The sequence below is a fragment of the Cucurbita pepo genome, chromosome 15 (genome assembly GCF_057944985.1).
Source record: "Cucurbita pepo subsp. pepo isolate OVF chromosome 15, ASM5794498v1, whole genome shotgun sequence".
NCBI classification, from domain to species: Eukaryota; Viridiplantae; Streptophyta; class Magnoliopsida; order Cucurbitales; family Cucurbitaceae; genus Cucurbita; species Cucurbita pepo.
Genome location: NC_141812.1, coordinates 10,658,060 through 10,680,824, shown reverse-complemented (window position 1 = coordinate 10,680,824; position 22,765 = coordinate 10,658,060). Strand labels below are relative to the sequence as shown.

At 35.1% G+C, this 22,765-nt stretch overlaps 3 protein-coding genes across 5 annotated transcripts; 2 read left to right on the top strand and 1 right to left on the bottom strand.

The window, feature by feature from the left end:
* Positions 1-189: 189 nt before the first annotated feature.
* Positions 190-8,623, bottom strand: LOC111811634 (uncharacterized). The gene is made up of 13 exons (XM_023698580.2): positions 8,206-8,623; positions 6,828-7,923; positions 5,943-6,164; positions 5,564-5,796; positions 5,091-5,165; positions 4,357-4,428; positions 4,171-4,269; positions 3,999-4,070; positions 3,810-3,924; positions 2,867-2,935; positions 2,261-2,759; positions 1,733-1,859; positions 190-1,060 (listed from the first exon to the last, which is right to left on the bottom strand). Exons 1-13 carry the CDS (start codon positions 8,353-8,355, stop codon positions 407-409), a joined length of 3,483 nt encoding a protein of 1,160 aa, XP_023554348.2. The 5' UTR covers positions 8,356-8,623; the 3' UTR covers positions 190-406.
* Positions 8,624-11,295: 2,672 nt separating this feature from the next.
* LOC111811650 (uncharacterized) lies at positions 11,296-16,052 on the top strand. Of its 2 annotated transcripts, XM_023698622.2 has the most exons (10): positions 11,296-11,815; positions 12,407-12,452; positions 12,536-12,614; positions 12,692-12,737; positions 12,822-12,920; positions 13,705-13,773; positions 13,862-14,216; positions 14,291-14,448; positions 14,636-15,634; positions 15,724-16,052. In XM_023698622.2, the coding sequence occupies exons 1-10, from the start codon at positions 11,330-11,332 to the stop codon at positions 15,736-15,738; spliced, it is 2,352 nt and encodes a 783-aa protein (XP_023554390.2). In that variant the 5' UTR covers positions 11,296-11,329; the 3' UTR covers positions 15,739-16,052. The 2 variants fall into 2 exon arrangements, with proteins under 2 accessions (XP_023554390.2, XP_023554389.2); XM_023698621.2 differs by having other exon boundaries at positions 14,636-16,052.
* Positions 16,053-19,132: 3,080 nt separating this feature from the next.
* LOC111811714 (putative serine/threonine-protein kinase PIX13) lies at positions 19,133-22,647 on the top strand. 2 transcript variants are annotated; one of them, XM_023698728.2, is made up of 7 exons: positions 19,133-19,527; positions 19,634-19,720; positions 20,447-20,757; positions 20,841-20,976; positions 21,042-21,184; positions 21,665-21,788; positions 21,879-22,647. In XM_023698728.2, the coding sequence occupies exons 2-7, from the start codon at positions 19,654-19,656 to the stop codon at positions 22,328-22,330; spliced, it is 1,233 nt and encodes a 410-aa protein (XP_023554496.1). In that variant the 5' UTR covers positions 19,133-19,527; positions 19,634-19,653; the 3' UTR covers positions 22,331-22,647. The 2 variants fall into 2 exon arrangements, with proteins under 2 accessions (XP_023554496.1, XP_023554497.1); XM_023698729.2 differs by lacking the exon at positions 19,133-19,527 and having other exon boundaries at positions 19,636-19,720; positions 20,458-20,757; positions 21,879-22,583.
* Positions 22,648-22,765: the final 118 nt, after the last annotated feature.

Genomic DNA, 22,765 nt, shown 5'->3' with positions numbered 1-22,765 from the left:
AAATTCCACTAATTGGCAAAATTAATGCAAAATAATGAAATTATCATACATGGAAGCAAAGCCAGCCTCGCTCAAGGCTCGGCGGTGGGATCATAATTCAACATGAACTCTGCAAATTAATCAAATTCTCTCGCCAATACTGTAAAGCATCATTCTCTTTTTAAAAAAAAAAAACAAAAAGAAAAGTCATACAAATGAATTTAAAATTTATATAAAAAATTGAATACACGAGGTGAGCAGAAGAAGCATCGACCTGAGGCAAACATGGCACACACTGAGGACAAACCTACGTCTCAAATATCATATCATATCATATCATATCATATATCATCCCAGCTTAGCTTAACCCGTTCTAGAATGCTTTAGACAAAACATATCATTCGTAAAATTAGTATTTCAAACCTGGCTAAAAGGCACTCCAATTATCTGATCCTTTCTTTGGAGTTTGATTATCCAGGGACGCTCTAAACGGCCCTGTTGATCCAAACGGGTCTGGATCATCGAACGATGGGAATCCGTGACCTTGATCGAAGTCTTTGCTGCTGCGCATTGAGTCGAATCTTGCCAATGAAGGGAATCCCTGGTCAAAGTCCTTGCTGCTACGCATTGAATCAAATCGTGACAATGAAGGGGATCCCTGATCGAAGTCCTTACTGCTGCGCATTGAATCGAATCGTGTCAGTGATGAGGATCCACCCTGATCGAAGTCTCTGTTGCTGTACGTTGTATCGAATTGACTGAATGAGGAGAATCCAGGACCCTGGTCGAAATCTCTACTGCTGCGCATCGAATCGAACCGTGTAAATGTGTCCTTGGGAGGGAAAAAACCACTGTCATGCACGCTGGAAAAATCGAACCTTGAGAAGCTGTCGAAGCTTGGTTCCGATCCATCATGGTAATTATTTGGTGAATTTCCTGAGTTGACGAGTGGGGTGCTAGGAACAGACTCATCAAAAGCAAATGTGCTTCTCTTAGCCTGGAATGGATCTGTTCTAATAGGATTCAAGCCGAAATCCCCAGAATCGAAAAAGTAGCTGTCCCGGGTTACATCATTGTCGGCCTGTAAATAGTAAATAGCAAATTAAATGTATGCATCAACAGGTCTCAAGAACAGCTGAATAAACAAACGCTGGAGCAAAATGAACATTGGCAACAAGCACAACATCACAAGTAGATACAGGACCACCATACAAAACGATGACATATTTATAACACATAATAGAAATGTCAACTAAATAGGTACTGAATATACGTATATATTGATATTATTAACACTTCTAAATAATATGCGTATATTTCCTAAGTCTCAAGTATACGAAACTGAATGTATCGAGAGGAAAGTTTAAGGAGAAAAAAGCTGATAGGATAAAGTGAAGAGCTAAGAAGCACGGATACTTTCAGTTTGCCTCGCGTGTTTGCATCTGACACTTGTTCGACACATATCGTACATTTGGTAGCACAATAGACATTGTTAGACATTAGTTTGTACAAAGTCAATATAGGTACAACATTTGTCAGGCATGTATCAAAGTCATATTTTTAGCATATAAATGCATAAAGTTGTTGATTTTAATAAATGTGTTCTTCCCGTGTCTGTGTCCTAGATTTTTTAAAAAGTGGCGTGTAATCATATATTGTCGTGCCAATATCTCATATTCGTATTCACGCTTCTCAGGTGAGGAGCATTTGTGCTAATTGAGTTGTCAATTATGAAGTACAATTTTCTGCTCACCTTGGTGGAACCTCCTGCGTTAAAGCCCCAAACAGAGTCAATATCATCGTTCGCATCAAATGCTCCCCAAGCTGGTTCGTCGTAGCTCTTGTCACCAGAAAACACAGATCCTGCACCTCCATGATCACTGAAGAAATGGTTCGGGTAAATTATTTATTCAAGAGCAGAGAGTATACTTCAAAGAGAAAAAAACCATAAGAATGGTGGTAGTTATGAACTCCTTTTGCAACTCTAATTTCTTACTAAAAATGAACTTCTTCTGCAACCCTTATTTCTTGCTAAAAGAAAGTCAAGTGTTTCCTGTAATTCACGTTCTCACGGAACACCCAGGCACTCCTTTTTTCATCCACCTTTGTGAATTGTTGCATGTCTTTTAAAAACATGTAGATAACAATGGTAATCAATTAAGGACCAAGACCAAGACCCATTAACCACAAAGAAATGTTCAAACAGAAACAGGCTATAGAAGTGAAAAATAGAAACAAAAACTCTTAGAGAAATAGACAACCAAGAAGAAAAGTTAGATACCTTAAAGCGTCCTTAGCACGGGGTGAAGCATCAAAGCCAGCAGCCTTTCCAAAACTGGAATCCATATATTCCTTGGGACTTCCAATAACACTACTTGCAAAGGGGCTGCTAGGAGCACTTTTGGGTGCGAAGGGGCTGCTAGGTGCACTTTTGGGTGCGAAGGGGCTGCTAGGTGCAATTTTGGGTGCGAAGGGGCTGCTAGGTGCACTTTTGGGTGCGAAGGGGCTGTTAGGAGCACTTTTGGCTGACCCATTTTCACTTTTATTATCATGTGCGGAACCATTTTCAACAGCTGTTTCATCCATAGAGGGCAGTTTCTCTCGCTTGGTATCAGCATCTGGTGCAGAACCTCCTTCCTTGGTATCAGCATCCTCTGCAGGTGTAACGTTTTGGCTGTCAACGGCTGAACCTTTTTCTTTTTGTACTGACTTAGATTTCTGCTTAGGAGGGGCAATGACATTTTGTACATCAAGAGTGAGCTCCTTGACAACAGAGAAACCTGAAAAGAAAGTATGAACGATTCATCCACGGCAGTCACCACAAATAAGGTAATGCAAGAAGGCATAAAAAATCATTAAATGCCTAATATAAACTCCTCAGGCATACCTTCCTCTTCGAATTTGTCCCAATCTTCATCCCAGTCAGCAGCACCCACTTGGATTCCAGGTTGCCAGCCTTCATTTGAAACATTGAGGCGAAAATGATCAAACAACGACAAAAAAGAAAAAAAACAAAATAGCAAAGAGATCAAATAAAAAAATCTTAAGGAGAACAAAGAAGAACATAGAGGAAGAGAGAGAGAGAGACACTATTTTTAATGGTGATGTGAAAGTAACGAATATTAAGACTTACGAATGCCAATAAACGTGATGATGATTAGGGTTTCATTACATAAATGATGTAAAGTAATGAATATTAATTTTTAGTGGTGATGTGAAAGTAACGAATAGTAAGACTTACGAATGCCAATGAACGTGATGATGATTAAGGTTTCTTTACATTGAACGTGATGATGATTAAGGTTTCTTTACATAAATGATGGTAATGTTGATAAAAAATATCATTGGATAAAATAGTTAAATGCAACTTCAATAACCACTAAACAATTCATTAGTTGAAAAGAAAAGGATGATGATAATTGAACGGTGAGTTTTTCTTCCACGTACAAATGCAACTAGATGTTTTATTGTCATAGGCATGATTAGAATGGTTGATAGTGTTGAGTATCAAATTGAGTTTTTTATTAGAGAAAGAAGCAAGAAAAGGCGAGATTATGATCTCCATGACTAAATTCCAATCCGTTTATAATGTACCCAAAACTGAATGGTCTGTAAGAAAATTTACATTCACTTATTTCTCGTAGTTAATCGTAGTGAAGATATCAAATAAGCTTAAAAGAAGTACATGCTCCCAAAATTTTGTAATTTAAGTTACATGAGGGGTAATTTACTTTTTGCTTTGAATGCAAATCATTCACAACCAAGACATCTTGATTGCCAGAAAACTTAAAATTGGCAGAGGACTAAATAACACAGTACAAGAAACTTACCAAAAGGAAGTTCCGTCAGAGTTATTGGTTTTGCACGCAAACCATAACTCTTGCAGCGTTCATTGAGAACTTTCACCAACTCTTCAATATCTGACTGAATACGATCAGCACGAGCCTGATATTTGGAATATAGAAACGACATTAGATGAGTTCCTGCAGGGTTCTATTGGCCCAGAAAACTATATTTACCTGAAGAACACCATCTTCACTAATATCTTGTTCCATCTTTACAATCGTGTGATACAGTTCCATCTTCTTTTCCTAAACCAGCAAACAACAGCATCCAATATAATTAGTTTCTGAATGCATATCAAAATTGAAATGGCTTCTCACAATCTGATTTACAAACAGTATTGAACACCTGTATATCACGGAATGTAGCTTCTTCAACGGTTAATCTGGAGGCTACATCACCAGATTGTTTATATTTCTCTTCATATTTCTTGGCAAGGGACTCTACCTGTTAGAATCAAAACCTCCGTTGAATTCACTGTAATCATTTAAATTAAACACAGATGAACTGCACGTTGTTCCATCAAATAGATACCTCACGTTTCTCTGAAGACACTCTTTCAGATATTTCATTCAACCGATTGTCACATCTGCTCTTGTACAAAATCTTGTTGAGAGGAAAAAAAAAATCAAGAAAAAAAGCAGTAGGGTAATCAAACGTTGTAACTGTAAAGCACCTGTCATATACAACTAACAAGTACACAACTGTGCGACGTATTAAGAATTGAAAGCCGAATTTTAAAGAAAAAGAATGAGGGATGTCCTCCATCACCAAAATATAAAACCAGTGTAATGACTCGTGACTTTAAAACGCTTTCAGTGGTAATGATGTAAAATATAATACCTGAATTATCTGAAAATAAAAAGTATCTTACAAAGAATGTTGATGTATTATGAACTAAATCCATCTTCAATGAATGTATACGGTACAAAAGAAATCTTTAGCAAAAGCATAACAATAGTTGGTACTTGTAAAAACATAAACCTTTCACTCAAACATATGATAGCTGCTCAGTTACATTTCCAGTATTTTATTATGTTTCATAAGAAACAAAAACTTTTAATTCATTGAATGAAAATAAATACAAGGAAAAAGACGCAAAATTCCTTGCTTGTGTTAAGTATTGGGGGCGTCTCTCAACAACAGAACCATCATCTTTCCAAAACTTTTCCGACCACACTCCATTAAGTTCCATATATAAGCATAACCATGAATATCTCATGGCTAAAAGAAAAAAAAAATGCATAAAACAATTCTTTAATACTTACAAGTTCCTGCATTTTAGTACGATAATACTCAATTTTCTGTCTAGAGTCCAAAATTTCTTTCTCCAGTTCTTCAACCTTCATTGAATAAAACAATATATGTCAGAAACATGAGTGACAGACAAATCAAAGTATTTAATATTAGACCAAATGATGATATTGCTTAATTTGTAATAATGTGAGAATCTTAATCCACATGATAGCTATTACCATAAACTTCCATCGAAACTTTCTACTACATGAGAAAAGACAGAAAAGAAAAAAAGATAAGGGAGAAAAACAACCAACTTCAAGTTGTCCAATCCACGAACCTAATTTCAATAAATAGAAAGAAAAAGAAAACATCTATGCATAAAAAGTGAGGTGTTTTATTTGTCATTTCATGATAACCCGGAACAAATCTAACCAAGACCACAACTATGTCCATATCTGAGGATAGAACAAAAGTAAGACATATAAGGAAGTAAATGAGGTGCCTTTTTCTCAGCATCTTCTGCTTCTTGGAACTTTGAGTTGAGGGAGTTCTGCTCTTCTGTACTAAGTTGACTAACAAGATTTTTATCCAGCACGGGAACCTTTGATTTAGGTTGATTGGTCTGTGGCTCATCCTCAACCGGGAGGGCAGCAGCAGGTATAGGTGGACGTACGCCAATTGTAGGAGCTCCATGAAGATTACCAGACCCAGGAACCCCTTGGTGCTGTTGGTGACCTTTTTAATAAAAATTAAAAAAAAAAAAAAAAAAAAAAAAAAAAAAAAAAAAAAAAAGAGAAGTTAATATTGAGGAAAATATTGTCCCACCTAGAGGTGTCCAACAAATTGCAAAAGGCCATGAAGTGACTCGTCATAGAGATTACCAGCTGTCGTTCTCCAAGCTGCATTGCTATGGTTAGATGCAGCTGGAGTCACAGGATGACCATTGCTGGGAAAATCAAACATGATGTTGCTAGGAAGCATAGCAGGAAGAACATGTCCTTCCCTATGCCGCTCCAACAAATAAAGTGCGATACAGAACTCCCTGACAGAAAGCATGCTATCATTATCTTGATCGGATAAGTCCCACACTTGCATTAAAACCTCTGACAGATGTCAACAATAATATACACGTGAGAATATCATTATCAACCAAGAAAACAAAATAACATAAATTTATCGAACAAACAAACAGCCATTCAATGGAGAAAGATAGAAATTCTATACTGACCATCAATGAAACAATTCTAATTTTTCAAACTTCTAGAGAAAGAATTATTTGGCGTAGTACTAACCTCATAGTAACTAAAGCAAGTTCGGGAAATTTAAAAAAAAAAAAAAAACAATTAACATTCCGCATGAAAATAAAATTGTTTCTTATCCAAAGAAGAAGAAATAAGTATCAACCAGGAGAAGTAACAGAGTATTCTACGTTAAAATAAAAGGTCAAAGGGTATTTCTCTCTCCTACATCCAATGGTACAAAATTTTCAGCCAGATTGTTCCAACTTTCTTGAATAATTTCTCCACCATTACACTACTCAAAGATAATTCTTGAATATCACATGAAGTAATCCAAAACTGGAAGCTACATTCAACTTCGTGTTTGAATGTGCTTTATAAGTCAACTAAACAGTCTGAACTTGTTCATAACAGACTCAAATCAAAATAAGAATCGGGAATGATGATAAATAGGACATGAAAAAGAACTCAGTAATTTTGCAAATTTTAAAATGAAAAGGTAAAACTCTCCTCTAAAGGGATTTATACCTCTTGGCAGCCTCCAACTCAAGAACAAGTTGCGTGCTTCTTGAGCGGTAATTTTTCCATCTCTATCTTTATCCACCTCAACAAAAACTTTGGTATACTTCTGCACATCAGTCTGTGTCATTCTAGGCCAAGGGCGCTGAGACTGTCCATAAACAGAGTTCTGTAATCCTGTTGATAATCCAGAGGAAGCAGGTTGCAATATGCTCTGTTGATTGGGCTTCACATGTGGCTGGTTCCGTAGGGCCTGATTAGCGAGAGGCGGTTTCATAAAAGAATTCTGCAAAGAATCAAGGGAAGTTGCTCTAACTATTGGTTGTGTAACAGAAGACACAGGAACAGTGACTGATGTGGAAGTCTTATTGCCAGTAGGGACATCTTGTTTTGAAGAAACTGGGGTTGCAGGAAACGCATCTCTTCCAAGATAAGATCCAGAAGCAGTCCCATTTCCAGAAATACCTTGCACTTTACTCTCCACAGGTGATGATGCAGCCGGCATTACTCCAGGAGCAGACTGAGGCCTTTGGGGTTGAGAAGTTGTTAGTCCAGCACTTGATTGGCCAAATCCGACCTGCATTCCAGCAGGACTGACTCCTCTGTTCGGAGGTTGCAAGGGTGTCCCCTGAGTTCCACTGGCACGTTCACTAACCCAATCATTTGAGATGATTGAATTTGTCGGAGGTGGCCCCGAGACAGTGCTGACTCCTGAAAATCCCTGCGCTGGACGGAAAGCAGAATTTGAAGTTGCCAACGGAGGCCTAACTAACTGACTCTCTCTAGAAGAAACCAGCGGAACGTTCGTAGTGACGTTTCGTGGAACCTGTAATTCCAACCCAGAACTTTGGGAGGGCGTAGGAGTACCAATGCCACTCAGAGGTGTAGATACTGGTGCAGTAGAATTGAACTGAGGTGCAGGCTGAGTATTGAAATTTATTTGTGGTGCTGGTATTTTGGATGCAGCTGGGCTAAACAACGCTGCTTTCACAATATCAGGAGTTAATTCCCTCTTACTCTGTGCTACGGTGACCAGCCTAAGGGCATTATAAAACTCCGCCCGACCGAGGAAGCCAATCTGTCTAGGGTCTGAAAGCGCCCAAATCTGCAGATAGATCAACAAAACAGTAACAAAAAGAACAAGAGCTGAAGCCAAATAATCAAGATACATGAGTAAAAGTTGTCAAAGATTCTCGGACTAACAAAACCAATAGGTATCAAAATTGCAATTCCAACCTCTAAGAGAAGAAAGACCAACAGACCTGATTCAAATCTCAGTCATACTCAACCCAATCAAACAGCAATTAAAAACCCACCACCCAGAGTGCAAAATTACACAAACCCAGAAGAAAAAAGAACAAAGAAAAAGGAGGAGCGATGGAGTTACCTGAAAAAGAACCGGTTTGGGCAATCCAGAGCCTTGAAAGAAGGAAACCGCTTCAGCGCCACTAATTCGACCATCGCGATCCAAATCGGCACGTCGAAAGTAGGCATCGAAGAGATCCACGTTCGGCGCTGGGTTCTGCGCCGATGCCATTGCTGAATTCAAAATCTGCAACTCTTGGATCGGAGCAACGAGCCAAGGGAACCACGTCACACGCGCATGAGAAATCAAAACAGATCAAAACACATGGATTGAGCACATGTCCTAAGAACCCTAAGGGAACGAAATGGAGTGATTGGAACGACCCTCCCAACCAATTCAGAGAAAAATCATTCAAAAGAAAAATGGAAATTGAAATGGGATAAACACTGACGCGCGAGCAGGGTGGGAGATGGGGGAGGGGCGAGGTTTCTGTCGCTGAGGGAAAAGAAAATAAAAAAATAAAAAATAAAAAAATAATAATAATCAGACGCTTTTGATTTCTCCGCTTCAGAACTGATCCGGATTTGTTGATCTTATTTACAAAACTGCCATTTTTCTTTTCCTTTTTACATATAATTCTAACCTCAATTAATTCTATTTTACGTATTAAAATATCAATTATTATTATAAAAAAATGTATGTAATATATATTTGAAATGTTTGGAATGGTAAAATCGATACAAATATGAGGTCAGAGGTCAAATATTCAATTGTAGATAATGTAATAAGTATTTTTTAACATTAATGGTTAATGTCGGTATATTAAATTTGTAATTAATCGATACAAATATCAAAGACGTATTGATATTTGTCCGATAATAATTTATTTCGTCCAAAAATGTATGTAATATATATTTGAAATGTTTGGAATGGTAAAATCTAAATATTTAAGGTTTTGTTGGATAATTGTGTTGGTTTTCATTTTATTTATTATTTGCTTATTTTCTCACCATTAAATTAAAATAATAATAATAATTAAATTTTTTAAAAAATCCAATAATTCGAAATTAAATTACTTTTAAACACGAGTTAGTGTCACAATTCCAAAACTACCCTTTAAAGCCAATGTATAGGCCCAATTTTGGGCCCATTTAGTTTGTAGCTACCTTCATTAGTGGGCCCATGTCAAAGCCCAAAAACACGCTTGAGCAGTGGATTCGATTCGTGGCGCTATTTAATTGGGCGGCAATAGATAAAAAGAATTTTGCTTCCGAAAAAACGCTCTCTCTTTCTAACTTTAATTTTAAAAATATAGCTTTTTTTTGCTTTTTCTTTTTGTTAAATTTATTTTTTATATTTAAAATTAGTTTATAATTCGTCTTTTAAAATTTAAAATACAAAAAAAAAAAAAAAAAAAAGCAACGAGTTCAAATATTTGTTTGAGAAATGTAACAAAAGGGTTGGTTTTAAAAAATATATAAATTAAATATAAAATAAATTCTACTTTATTCTAGAACTATTATTAAACTTTCGATATAATTTATTTTCAGTGGAATTAGAGTAACGATTCGTTACATATAAATACAATAATATTTCATATAAAAAAATTTATATAATATTTTTAAAATTTAATATTACTATATAGTTTTAAAATCTATTTTCACTCTGCATTCTGAATTAAAATTAAAATATTTTAAAATAAAATGACGAAAAATGTTATTGTTATTATTATCTTTGAGATAATAGTTACTAAATTGATTTAAATATTTAAAATTTCAAAATTGACCTTAAAAATTTGTCTAAATTATTGAGAACAACTAATAAATTAATTTCTCCACTTGCCAATATCATGCCCCTAATTTTCCAATTTTATTAAATTATTATAGTTTTTTCCCCTAATTAATTAATTAAAAAAATCAAATATTGTTTTATTTATTTATTTAAAATTTCACTATAAATTCAAATGTTTTGTAATAGTAACAACAAAATTTTAAAAAATAAAATAATTATTAAACAAAAGTTAAACAATAGATATTAAATTATTTATTTTCGTTCCATATAAATTTACCTCTACAATTACTAAAATATTTTAATTTTAATTATAAATAAGTTAACTAAACTAAAAATATAATAAAAAATTTAAAAGTAAGGTACAAAATTAAAATTAATTTCATATAACAAAAAAAAATAAAAAAAATATATAAACATTTTAATTTAAAAAAGAAAAAAATCAAAACATATTTTTGTGTTGCAACAGTAGTTCAAACATGTACGATGTACACATTCGTCCGAGAAGAAAGTCACGTGTCAAGCACGCGTTCCACCTCCTCAAAGTTACAAAACTCCTTTAAAAAAACAATTAATTCACTGAAATAAATAAATTTACATAAATAACTTTTTGAGTTTATTTCCAATTATATATATAAAGTTTTATTTTTATTTTTTAATAACAATAATTGACGTAACGACAAAATTAAAAATCAAAACGAAATAATGACGGGCGTAATTTTAAAAAAATGAACAATTTTCTGTAAATCTATGTAAAATTATTCGGTAAGTATCGATATTTGTCATATTTACCATTTATTTGGTAAAAATGTCGATATTTGTATTTATAATTTGACAACTAAATCAATTTTTATTATTTATTTTTAAAATAAAATTATTAAAAAAAATAAAATTTGAATAATTTTAAATGAAATAGAAATAAATAACTTTTGAATTTATTTCCGGTTATATATATATATATATATATATAAAGTTTTTTTTTAATAACAATAATTGAGGTAGCGACAAAATTAAAAATCGAAATTAAATAATGACGAACGTAACTTAAAAAAAAATGAACAATTTTTTTTTTGTGTATCTGCGTAAAATTATTCTGTAAGTATCTATACTTGTCACATTTACCATTTATTTGGTAAAAATGACGATATTTGTATTATAACTCGGACAATCGAGTCAATTTTATTATTTACTTAAAAAATAAAATTTAAATAATTTTAAACGAACATAGAAATGAATTATTTGTTAAATTAGAGTGAAATTAATATAAAAGTCATAAAAAAATTGTAATAATTGTAAAAAGAAATAATAATGAAAATAAAATAAAAAGAATAATACGGCTTTGTTTGTTTTATCTCTCCGGGGAGAGAGAGGAGAGAGACGCGGGCTGGGAGAGAGAGAAACAGAGGAGCAGCAAAAAATGGGTAAGGTAGTGGAGAGGAAGAAGAGGAAGAAAGGGCGGCCATCGCTGTTGGATCTTCAAAAGCGGAATCTCAAGGAGCAGCAAGAGCAAGAAGAGCAGGAGCTGGAGCAGAAGCAAAAGCATCACCACCAAACCAAGCGAATCAATACCTCCACCGGAATTTCCAACCCTAATTACGCTTCTCCAACTCCGCTGCGGCGATCTACTCGCCGGAATCCCAACCCCGACGCCCTCACTCCCGATGAGGTCGCTGATGACCACGAGGATGCCGAATACAACGACCAATTGACTGCGAACCACCGCGAGAGGAAACTCAAGCTCGTCGTCAGATTGCACTCCCCCAAATCTCCGGTTAATTCGTCGTCTCTCAATTCCTGTCGTTCCGATTCTAATGCGGACGTGGACGGTAATGCTGCGTCGATTAACAAAAAGCGGAAGATCGACACGATTGGGGAGGGATCTAGGATCCAACACTCCGAGAAGGTACTGCCATTTTGGGTGTTTTTGATTCGCTGCTTATTTTGGGGGTTATCGTATTGGTTTTCCCCCTCTTTTCTGGCGGTGAAGTAATTGTCAAGGCGCCAAAGTTCTTGGGAGATTTGTACGTTTTTTTTTTTCAAATTGTGGGAGAGGGGAGAAAAATTCGTTGACGGTGTCTGAAAGAGATTCCTTGAATTTCGCACTTTTGAATTTTGTTGTTGGGTTTTCGAGTATCTCAGTCAAGGGTGGTTGACTTGGCCAATTTGAGATGGCTGGCTACGCCGGATTTAATCTGCGGTGCAAATTCTTTTGTTCAGCATATTTAATTTTGATGATTTATTAGCATTTATCTTCCTTAAAAACGATATGATTTGACTGTCCTATTTTGAACAAAAAAGTTCGGATTTGTCTTTTCCTTCCTTAATTATTTCTCAGGTGATAGCTGCGTTCTTTTTCGCAATCGTGGCACACTGATTCCTAGTCCTGTTTACCTTTTTATTTGGTCCAGTCTGTTTTTCTGGAGCTCACCCATAATGGGAAAGTTATTTGTCGAATGTAACTGTTGGCGTTGGTTTATTCTTTTTGATGTTTCAGGATGAGAAGTCCATGTCTGCTACAAATCCCTCGGAAACCCTCCAAGGTTTTTGTCAATAATCGCACGCCACTTCTTTGAAACTCATGTTTGCGACTGTTTTTCATCATTATGAACATGATTACTTGCAGGGTCGCATATGGATTCGGCACCCTCGACGCCTTTACCAGATAAGAAGCTTTTGGTTTTCATCCTCGACAGGCTTCAAAAGTGTGTTTTTTGAGCTCATCTTTCTCTGTTTTTGACACTGTGTTTGTGCTTTTTATTTAATGGTGCTTTAATTCCAGGAAGGACATCTATGGTGTGTTTTCTGAACCAGTGGACCCCAACGAGGTTGGTTTTGGGAGTGATGACACATCAGCTGACCTGCTTTGTCTTATCTTTACATTGATTTTACTTTAAAATTATTATTTGTAGCTTCCAGACTACCACGAAATTATAGAGCATCCGATGGATTTTGGGACTGTTCGGGAGAAGCTTACTTCTGGAGCTTATAGCTGCTTGGAACAGTTTGAAGTACGATCAGTCTTTATTGTTTTCTGCTTGGTTTAAATCGTTTTGGTCCACTTCATGATTGAAGTTATGCTAATCGAATTGCTTCTTTGTGAATATTCTTATTTATATTTGGCAAGTTGGAATAGAATAGGGTGATTCAATTGATATTTTGTTGGCATTCTGAATAGTGAAGCTTGCAAACATCCATCTCGTGATTTAATCATTGGAATACAGAGCTTTTTTTCATTTTCCTTTGTGTTTATTTGGTTTGAAAATTGCATCTTCTTTTGCATCCAAAATCTACCGACCATATGGTCTATGGATCGATTTATATTAGTGAACAGGGATGCTTGATTCTGAACAAACTGGTTGTGGGAATTAGAATCCTTGTTCTAGAACTTGGTTCGAAATTTAGTAATGCTTATTTTGACGAGACTTCAAAATGAGTATGGTATAACATTTCATGAGGTTTCTCCTTTATTCTTTGCAATCTGTTCTACCCTCTATCTGTTGATCTTCCGTGGACTATTTTCTTGAATTATCTTATATCCAATGATTGACATAAAGGTTTCTCCTTTATACATATTGCTTAATGGCGTCGTATGTGCATCGTCTGTTCTTGTAAATGGTTATTTCTTTCAATTCAGACTTGTGTTATCTCCTTGGATATAGATTTTTACCCGTTTGTTTGTCGACCTCGAGTTTTAGCCCAACAGCCTTTTAAATGCTTTTCTAAATTTATAAGAATTCTATCCTTTGTTTAGTAGAGCATTGATTTAATGTTTGTTCTGTTTTCCCCTTGTAGAAAGACGTTCTCTTAATCAGTTCGAATGCAATGCAATATAATTCCTCAGATACTATATATTATCGGCAGGTTTGATTTTCACCGAACTTCTTTATTGTCATTTATGTTTTCACTTTGCACAATTCGCATATAATAGAAGTTATTATACTTTTGTCAGGCGCGTACCATACAAGAGTTGGCAAAAAAGAGTTTTAAGAACTTGAGACAAGATAGTGATGATAATGAACCAGAACCTAAAGTCGTGAGAAGGGGTAGACCACCGACTAAGAATTTAAAAAAACCATTGGGTAGACCTCCCTTGGAACGTGCGGGTTCCGAGTTTTCCCCAGATGCCACTCTTGTTACTGGTGGCGAAAACACAAATCGGTCCAACGATTTGAGGAAAGGATTTCATCATTTTGAAAAGCCTGGTTTAGCTGATTTTTCTGGCAGATTCTCCTTTTCTTCCAATAGTGAAGCTGCATTTAATTTGTTTAACCAGAACAGATTTGATAGAAGCGAGGACATGACAGGTAAGAAATCTTAGTCAAGCATTTGTGTTCTTGTTTCCAGCCATTTTGGTTCATATATTCTTTTTTCCTGGCAGGTTCTGCACTGAGATTCAATTCAGTAAGACAAGGGAAAAAACCGATTGTCTCCGATGAGAATAGGCGTGACACATATAAGCAATTTCAAGCGGCAACTGCTTTACTGGAGCCCTCTGTGCTGAATACATTTGATAGAGAGAGGAAGGTTTTAATGCCAGTATGTATCTAACTTGATTACTGTTAACATCATCTTTTAAGTGCCATGCTTGGAATGACTGTATAGATCTAATACTGGCTTAAATATTTACTGTTCTTATATATCTAATATTGCCTAAAACATGCTGCTGCTATTTGGAGCCTATATAGACTTTTTGGTGGGATAACTTACTCTTTATGTGAATCAGGTTGGGCTTTTCTTGGAGCATGCTTATGCACGAAGCCTCGCTCGATTTGCTGCAGATCTTGGATCTGTAGCATGGAGAGTTGCTTCTAAGAAAATTGAAAGAATTTTACCCACAGGTTCGAGTTTTGGTCCTGGATGGGTTGTAGAAGATGATACCACACCAAAGAGGGTGTTTCTACCGCAAGCTGAACTCGGTCAAAAGTTGCATGAAAGTTTGGCTCCTGATGTAAAGCCTCTTGCTCCTGAACAAAAGACGGTTCGATCATCCGACAACTCTGAAGCTGATACGTCGTCTAAGATGCATGATGAGCCTTCTCATGTCCCCAGTTCAGATGGCTATTTACCCTCCAGGCCTCCTGCTGAGTTCTCTGCAGCTTCTTCATCATCGCCATCGAGTACTCGACAATCTTCAGAGCCCTGCAGGGGACAGGCGGAAACAGTTGAAGGATTAAATCCCAGTAGTGATTATAATGTATTGGAAAGTAGTATTCCAATCTCAAGGCCTTCGTTACAGAAACACGAGAATCTAACAATCCGCCATGGTATGAATGGATTCAATGGTGCTTATGGCTTTGATCTCTCTGCTCACAGGGGGAAACTAATAGGCGCGTCCGAGCCTGCTGGTGTAAAGCCTCAGTCATCATCTCAAATGCTCGAGATGATCTCGAGGACTAATGCTAATTTCATCCTTCCAGCAATGGCAACCAGACTGAATCTGAAAGAACCGAAATGTCCCGAAAACAATCTTGGTACAACAAACTCTTCCAGTTCATTGCTCGGGTCAGGGAACGAGACTCTTATCGAAACACCATGGCGGCAGCAGCAGCAGCAGCAGCAGCCGCAGGGGCCATCACCAGCACCAGCACCAGCACCAGAAGAAACAGCAGTAACAACAACAAGAACAACAACAACAACACTATACAAACCCGAATCCGTTCCCCCGGACCTGAACGTGAGATTTAAATCTCCAGGATCTCCTCCTCCTCCTAGCTCTAGTAAGGTGGACTCTGCTCACCCTGATTTAGTTTTACAGCTCTGAGGATTACTAATTATTAATTAATTTTCAACTTCTTGATTGATTAACCATAGAAATGGTGGGTTTGAGATCTGTTGCTCCTGGAGTAGAGACAAAGATGGAGCCTTATCAACCCCTACCAAATTGTGTTGTAAAAACAATAGAAGAGGGATTCTTGTACAGATTTATGTATCCTAATTTTTTAGGTTCAGGGGGAGAAAAAAAAAAAAAAAAAAAAAGATAGGTGCCAATTTCTGTTCTTGGAGAAGTGTAGGAAGATTTTCTTTTTTTTTTTTTTTTTTTTTTTTTTTTAAATTCACATATTTATATATATTGTTTATTTTCTATTTCTCATCTTCAAATAATCTCAGGGAATGGCACGATTTGGTTGATCTTGTATCGATTTTTGGTTGTGACATAGCTTGTTTGTTTGAGGATCGAATTATCGATTTTTAAGATGTTAATTAATGTCTTTATTACTTGAGCTATGTTCGAGTAGATAATAAGATTTAACGAAATACTATTGTAATAATGTATTTTATGGAGATGGTTAATTATAAATATTATTATTTAAATGGAATCTCAAAATTTCGTTTAGTGGTAATATGCTCGTCAAAATATTTGAATGATTTATACGTTTTCAAAATATTTGAACAATTAGGAAAACGTTAAAATGAATGAAACGAGCATTGAATGAAGTTGAATGTTCAGTTTGGCTAAAAAAAACAAGTGAACGTTGAACGCCCTTACGTTAAAAAAAAATTATATTTATATCCTTGCACTTGATTATTTATTTATTATTTTTTTTTTTTGGCAATACGAAAAGAGATAATGTTTATAATATTATTCATGTAAATAGACGTGACAGTTAATGTAACAAAAAATTGATTTTGTAAATAATCATATAATATTGATTTTGTAAATAATCATATAATATTTTAGAAGCTGGCATTGCTAGTTGACTTCTCTTCGCAGATAACCAGTCAGCAGTTGTCGAGACTTTCTTGTTTTACAATATTTTAAATTATAATATATAGTCGAAACTAGGTTGTAAATTATGTTGTACACGCTTTTCAACTTTCACAATAAATTTAACCGAACATAATTTTATTTGTGTATAAAATTTAAAAAAAAAAAATATTTAAAATATTCATATAAAAATTTATGGTCAAATACAATATATATATATATATATATATATACTCTTTTAATTTGTGGTCAAATAAAACTAAATTTAATTTATTTCTTCTACTTTAGTTTTCTTGTAATTTATTATTATCATAAATGATATGTTTGAATTTCTTTCCTTTTAATTTTAACAAAATATTTTAAAACAAAAAAACAATATAAAGTAAAGGTTAAATAAATAAATAAATAAATAAATAAAACTTTTAGATGGAAGACTTTCATTTTTAAAAGTGTTTAAAAAATAAAAATATCAAAATTTTAAAACACTTTAGAATTTCTAAAAAACTTTAAAAATAATCTTACATTAATATAAAAATTTAAAAATATTAATCAACTTTCAAAATTAATATTATAAAATAAAATAATCTATGAGGTGGGTATTCTTGAATTTTTAAAAAATGTTAAAGAATATTAATAAAACTTTTTAAAAAATCAATAATAATAATAATTATTATTTAAAATTAAGAAATTCCTTCTTTGCCCTCCCTTCATGATTAAAAATTCTAGACAACTAATTAATTGTCTTTTGTTCTAAGCTAGACAGAGACATTTTATTTTGATTTTATTACTCATATTTATAATCGATCTTCTTTTTTTAATAACCAAGAATTATAATTAAACTATCATAAATTAATGAAAATAATATATATATATAATTATCTTTTTAAATTTTCTTTGTTAGTGGTACACGTGGCAAGGTCAATTTTGCCCTTTTTTTTTCACATAATAAAATATAATCTCGTCCCAAGTCTAAAACATATCCAAAACAAGATTAGAGACACGAAAAAGACATGCCAAAACATATAAAATAATAACGATTTTTATCCAAAACTAATAATACATTTATTTTTGTAATTATTTTAAAATTTTAACGATATTTTTTAACTTGACATTTTTTGAAAATTTAAGAATTTTTATTTTATTTTATTTTTCTTTATAGTACTAAATAATTTTAAATAAAAGGGTGGAAAGTTTCTGATCCCGACTTTTCAAAAGATAAATAATATTTAATTAATTTTAAAATTATGGTAACGTTGACACATTATTTATTTTATTAAATTAAGCATTTAATGTCTAAATGTGAGAAGACAAAGTTGAGTAGGAAATCTTTTAATTTTTTTTTTTTTTTTTTTATAATAAATAGCTTCCTAAATATTATTTTATAATTCAATTCTCTATGGACAAACAATAATTGAATAAAAAATAAATTAAAATAATTTTAAATTCAGCAATTTAAGGATTAAAACTACACTATTTTAATGGAAAAATAAAATGTAAATAAAAATGGATAATATTTTTTAAATTATTAACCAAAATGGATATTTAAGAATAATTAGATATTTCAAGAATATTTCTTATTAATTTTGTATGAGTAATTTCGCTGTCATTTTAATTAAATTATAATTAAATTATGACGTGGGTGGCTTCATCTTGTCCGCTTATTCATAGATAAATAAATAAATATACCAATATATATATATATATATATTAAATTTGATTTATTTAATACCAATTTAATTAGTTTAAATACGAAAAATGTCATGACCATATTAAAGAAAAAAAAATAGTAGGTTAGGACCTAAGCTTGGTGACGATTCTCAAGTGGCGCTCGTTCAACAACATGAGGACTAAGGTAGATAAGTGTTACGATACAACTAGATGCGGCGTTGTATATGAGGGACGTTAGCTTGAAGTAGAGGCAAGGTCGAGCCTAAGGACTTGACCTAGAGATGCGCAAGTCAACTATAGCTATAAATGATTGAACGTATACGCACATTCGAAGTGTGTGGTCAAATAAGCTTAGATTCTGCACGAATTATGTTTAGTTGGCGAAAGAGAAACTCACATAAGGTCCGACGAAGTCAGCCTCACTATTTTAAAACGCGTCTCGTTACACATTGATGTCGGCCTCACTGTTTTAAAACACGTCTACTACGAATAGGGTTTAGCCTTACTCCGACTAGTGTTCGCACTATTTGGTGACCTGCTTTGACACCATTTGTAACAGCTCAAACTTACCGCTAGCAAATATTGTTCGCTTTAGTTCATTATGTATCGCTGTCAGCCTCACGGTTTTAAAATGCGTCTATTGGTGAGAGATTTCCACACCCTTATAAGGAATGTCGGTTGAGATCTCACAATCCACCCTTTAGGCTCAGTGTCCTCGTTGACACATAGTTGTGTCTAACTTTGATACTACTTTTAACAACTCAAGTCCATCGATATTATCAGTGGAGTTCTCCTCTTGGATCAGCATAAAAAGTAAGACTGTAGGACTGCAAGACGTGGCCTCCAATGGCGGAAAATGGCTACCCCATATAAGACCTCGACCCCAACATCTCTACTTTTCAATTCTCCGTTCCCTTTCGTTATCTTTGAATTCAATTCTGCACGTAGCTCGATAGATTGAAACCAAGCAACCATCATGCACGGCAGTTGACTATAAACAAACCGACAGATTTTCAGTCTGTTATCATCTTCCTTCTTCAGTTTCCACCAAATTTTCAGTTCTGCGACTCGTTCAATCTTAAATTAATCCCAATTTTTTCCACTCCCCTGTGTTTCCACCGCAATGGCCATTCATCGCTGCTGATATTTCCATCGTATTTGCCCTAAAATCCCCATTCTTCGGATTATATTTGTGACGTTGATTGAGAGGTTTCTGAATTAATTAGTCAAAACATGTACAGGTGGGGATTCGAGAGAAATGAAGCATTGACTAAGAAGTCTGGATTGCTTTTATTTAATTTCATAAAGGCTTTCCGTAATCATCTTCTTCATTTTTGTGCTCCACAGGAAGAGATAGAGAGAGATAAATGGGGACTTGTTGGGGTTCTCCAGTTGATAATCATACCCCTAATACCACCGGACATCTCAGTTCAGGTAATCCAGCAGATTTTCTCTTATATCACTTCATTATCTTGAACTTTGTTGCTGAAATTTAGTTCTATCTCAAAGTTTGTGCTTAAAATCTGCAAGTTTTGCCCTAATAATTTTCCCCCTTTGGAATTGGAGTTCTTTGATGGAGTATTTGTTTGTTTAATCTGTTTGGAGTTTCCTAGCTTAGCTTTTGAATCTCTGGCTGGTTTTTCCTTTGAATTTTGATCTGAGACTAAGAGCTACGTGCAGATATTTCCATATAGGATATAATTGATAACTCAGATTATCCCTTTCTTGCAATAGATCTGGTTGGAAAAGTGTTACCGAATTTATACTGTCGGCTATTTCATATATGATTACAGGTCGAACAAAAACAAAATACTTTTTCTTGGTAGGTGTGATCTACTAGACATAAATCAATTTTTTCATAACCGTTAAAATATCATCACTATCCCAATAGGGTTAAACTCAATAATTGTATGAGGTTTATTTTAGGAAAATGATTTAGGTATTTTGGGAATAAAGATCGAGAAATTTTAGGAATAAATTGTCAAGGCTCTACTATACGTACCCCTTCACCCTAACCGCACAAAGTGCAGTAGTATTCTACAAGGTGTCTTATAATCTCTTCTCGATTGATGTTAATAAAAAATGCGAGTGTTTCCCACAAAAAGTTGTGTTCAACAGTAACGATGTATTGTTTATGATTTAAATCTGTGGCTATAACAGTGGTATCCCAGGCAACAGCATCGACTGTGAGCAACATCTCGAAGAACAGTCAGTTCTCGGCAGCAAGTGGAGATGAAGCTTTTCCACATGGCCAGAATTTGGTCTCTCCAAACTTGAGGGAGCATAGCTTGGCAGAGCTCAGAGCTGCAACCAAAAACTTCAGAGCTGATGCATTGCTTGGTGAAGGAGGCTTCGGCAAGGTTTATAAAGGTTGGCTCGAGGAGAAGGGCCATGGAAGGAAGGGAACTTCGATGGTTATTGCGGTCAAAAAGTTGAAATCTGATAGCTTACAAGGAATTGAGGAGTGGCAGGTAACTTAGCCTTAGGATGAGCTAAGCCTCTTTGAGTGAACCATTGACATATAATGAATGACCTTGTCTGGTTGGTTGTGCAGTCAGAAGTGGGCTTCTTGGGAAGCCTTTCACACCCAAACTTAGTGAAGCTGTTGGGTTACTGTTGGGAGGATCATGAGTTGCTTCTTACTTATGAGTTCATGCAAAAAGGAAGCTTGGAGAATCATCTATTTGGAAGTAAGGAAACTAATGGATGATATTATGCTATAATTGTTAGTGTTCTTACTTTCTGTGAAATACAGGGGGCTCAGCAGTTACACCATTAGAATGGGATACTCGGCTTAAGATCGCCATCGGTGCAGCCCGAGGGCTGGCCTTCTTGCACGCATCGGATAATCAAGTAATTTATAGAGATTTCAAGGCTTCTAATATTCTGCTTGATGGGGTAAAGTTCTGTTTATTATGAGCCTTTTAGTTATTTTTGAACTTTTGTCGACAACCTTTGTAACAGTCCAAGCCTACCGCTAGAACCGCTAGAAGATATTGTTCTTTTTTGGGCTTTCCTTTTCGAGCTTCCCTTCAAGGTTTTTAAAATGTGTCTACTAGGGAGAGGTTTCCATACCCTTATAAAGAATGCTTTGTTCTCTTCTCCGACCGATGTGGAATCTCACAATGTGACGCTGGGCCCCGAAGGGAGGTGGATTGTGAGATCCCACGTTAGTTGGAGAGGGGAATGAAACATTTTTTATAAGGGTGTGGAAACTTCTCCTAATAGACGCGTTTTAAAAACTTTGAGGGGAAGCCCAAAAAAGGACAGTATCTTCTAGCGGTGAACTTGAGCTGTTACAAATGTTACAATCTTTCTCCTGATCGTCGTCTCCTTTTTTAGTATTTGTTGTAAAACCGAATCTGCCTTTACCTGCAGTCATATACAGCAAAGTTATCTGACTTTGGCTTGGCAAAATTGGGTCCTTCAGAGAGTAAATCTCATCTCACGACTCGAGTTATGGGCACTCATGGTTATGCTGCTCCGGAGTACGTTACTACAGGTAGGATAAAAACCTTTCCATATGGACTGTCTAAAAACTGGAGCCTGTTATCACGAAGATATTTCGAGTTGACGTTTATTTATGACACAGGACATCTGTACGTTAAGAGTGACGTATATGGCTTTGGAGTTGTATTGATTGAGATATTGACTGGTTTACGCGCTCTTGATGAAAACCGTCCAACCGGGCAAGAAAACCTGGTGGATTGGATAAAACCATACTTATCAGAGAGGAGGAAGCTGAAAAACGTGATGGACTTCCGGTTGGAAGGAAAATATCCATCCAGATCCGCATTCCAAGTGGCTCAACTGGCTCTACAATGTATTGAGAAAGAACAGAAAAACCGACCGCCAATGAAAGACGTCGTCGAGACCTTAGAACAGATCGAAACGAATGAGAAACCAATCGAGCCTAGACCCCGTGCTTCTCGTCTGGCATCGAACCGCAATGCTCATCAGCCTCTTCACCATAATTCTCCAATTCACGTGAAGCAATATGGAGGAATCCATGCTTATCAAACAACACCACCCAGGTTGAGATAGATTTCAGCTGTTCTTCATTTCTTCATTCATGTTTCTTATAGAATGTTAGAATGAAGTTTGTTCTCTGTGCTATAAGGTTGTAGATAAGTACTAAGTTGTGGATGTCCGGAATTAGGATAGCCTCAGCTGCTCCTATTTTCTGCTGTGAAATAGAGAGATGATAGTGTTTGGAGAGTAGCCAATATGCGCATAGCTCAACTGAATATTATATATATCCTCGATCGAATGATCAAAGTTTGAATTATTTTTAGTAGAGTATGAAGAACGTTTAGGTACGTTCTCCACGAAAAATATTCGTTTTTAATTTCATTGTAAAATCCCGGTCCTATAGTTTCTTTAATTTACTTAGTCATTGAATCATTTTTAGTATAGTATGAAGAGCGTTATGTATATTGCCCACTCCGAAATTTTAGCTCTATGTTTAGTAGGTCCATG

What these genes read in the sequence shown, in the direction of transcription:
- LOC111811634 (XM_023698580.2), bottom strand. Translation starts at nt 8,355, where the DNA reads ATGGCATCGGCGCAGAACCCAGCGCCGAACGTGGATCTCTTCGATGCC. An exon ending in GTACTAAAATGCAGGAACTT is followed by an intron (nt 4,429 to 5,090) that starts GTAAGTATTAAA and finishes CCTCTCAACAAG; the next exon opens with ATTTTGTACAAGAGCAGATG. An exon ending in TGTCTTCAGAGAAACGTGAG is followed by an intron (nt 4,270 to 4,356) that starts GTATCTATTTGA and finishes TGATTCTAACAG; the next exon opens with GTAGAGTCCCTTGCCAAGAA.
- LOC111811650 (XM_023698621.2), top strand. Translation starts at nt 11,330, where the DNA reads ATGGGTAAGGTAGTGGAGAGGAAGAAGAGGAAGAAAGGGCGGCCATCG. An exon ending in GGATCCAACACTCCGAGAAG is followed by an intron (nt 11,816 to 12,406) that starts GTACTGCCATTT and finishes TTGATGTTTCAG; the next exon opens with GATGAGAAGTCCATGTCTGC. An exon ending in ATACTATATATTATCGGCAG is followed by an intron (nt 13,774 to 13,861) that starts GTTTGATTTTCA and finishes TACTTTTGTCAG; the next exon opens with GCGCGTACCATACAAGAGTT.
- LOC111811714 (XM_023698728.2), top strand. Translation starts at nt 19,654, where the DNA reads ATGGGGACTTGTTGGGGTTCTCCAGTTGATAATCATACCCCTAATACC. An exon ending in GGAGAATCATCTATTTGGAA is followed by an intron (nt 20,977 to 21,041) that starts GTAAGGAAACTA and finishes TGTGAAATACAG; the next exon opens with GGGGCTCAGCAGTTACACCA. An exon ending in TCCGGAGTACGTTACTACAG is followed by an intron (nt 21,789 to 21,878) that starts GTAGGATAAAAA and finishes TTTATGACACAG; the next exon opens with GACATCTGTACGTTAAGAGT.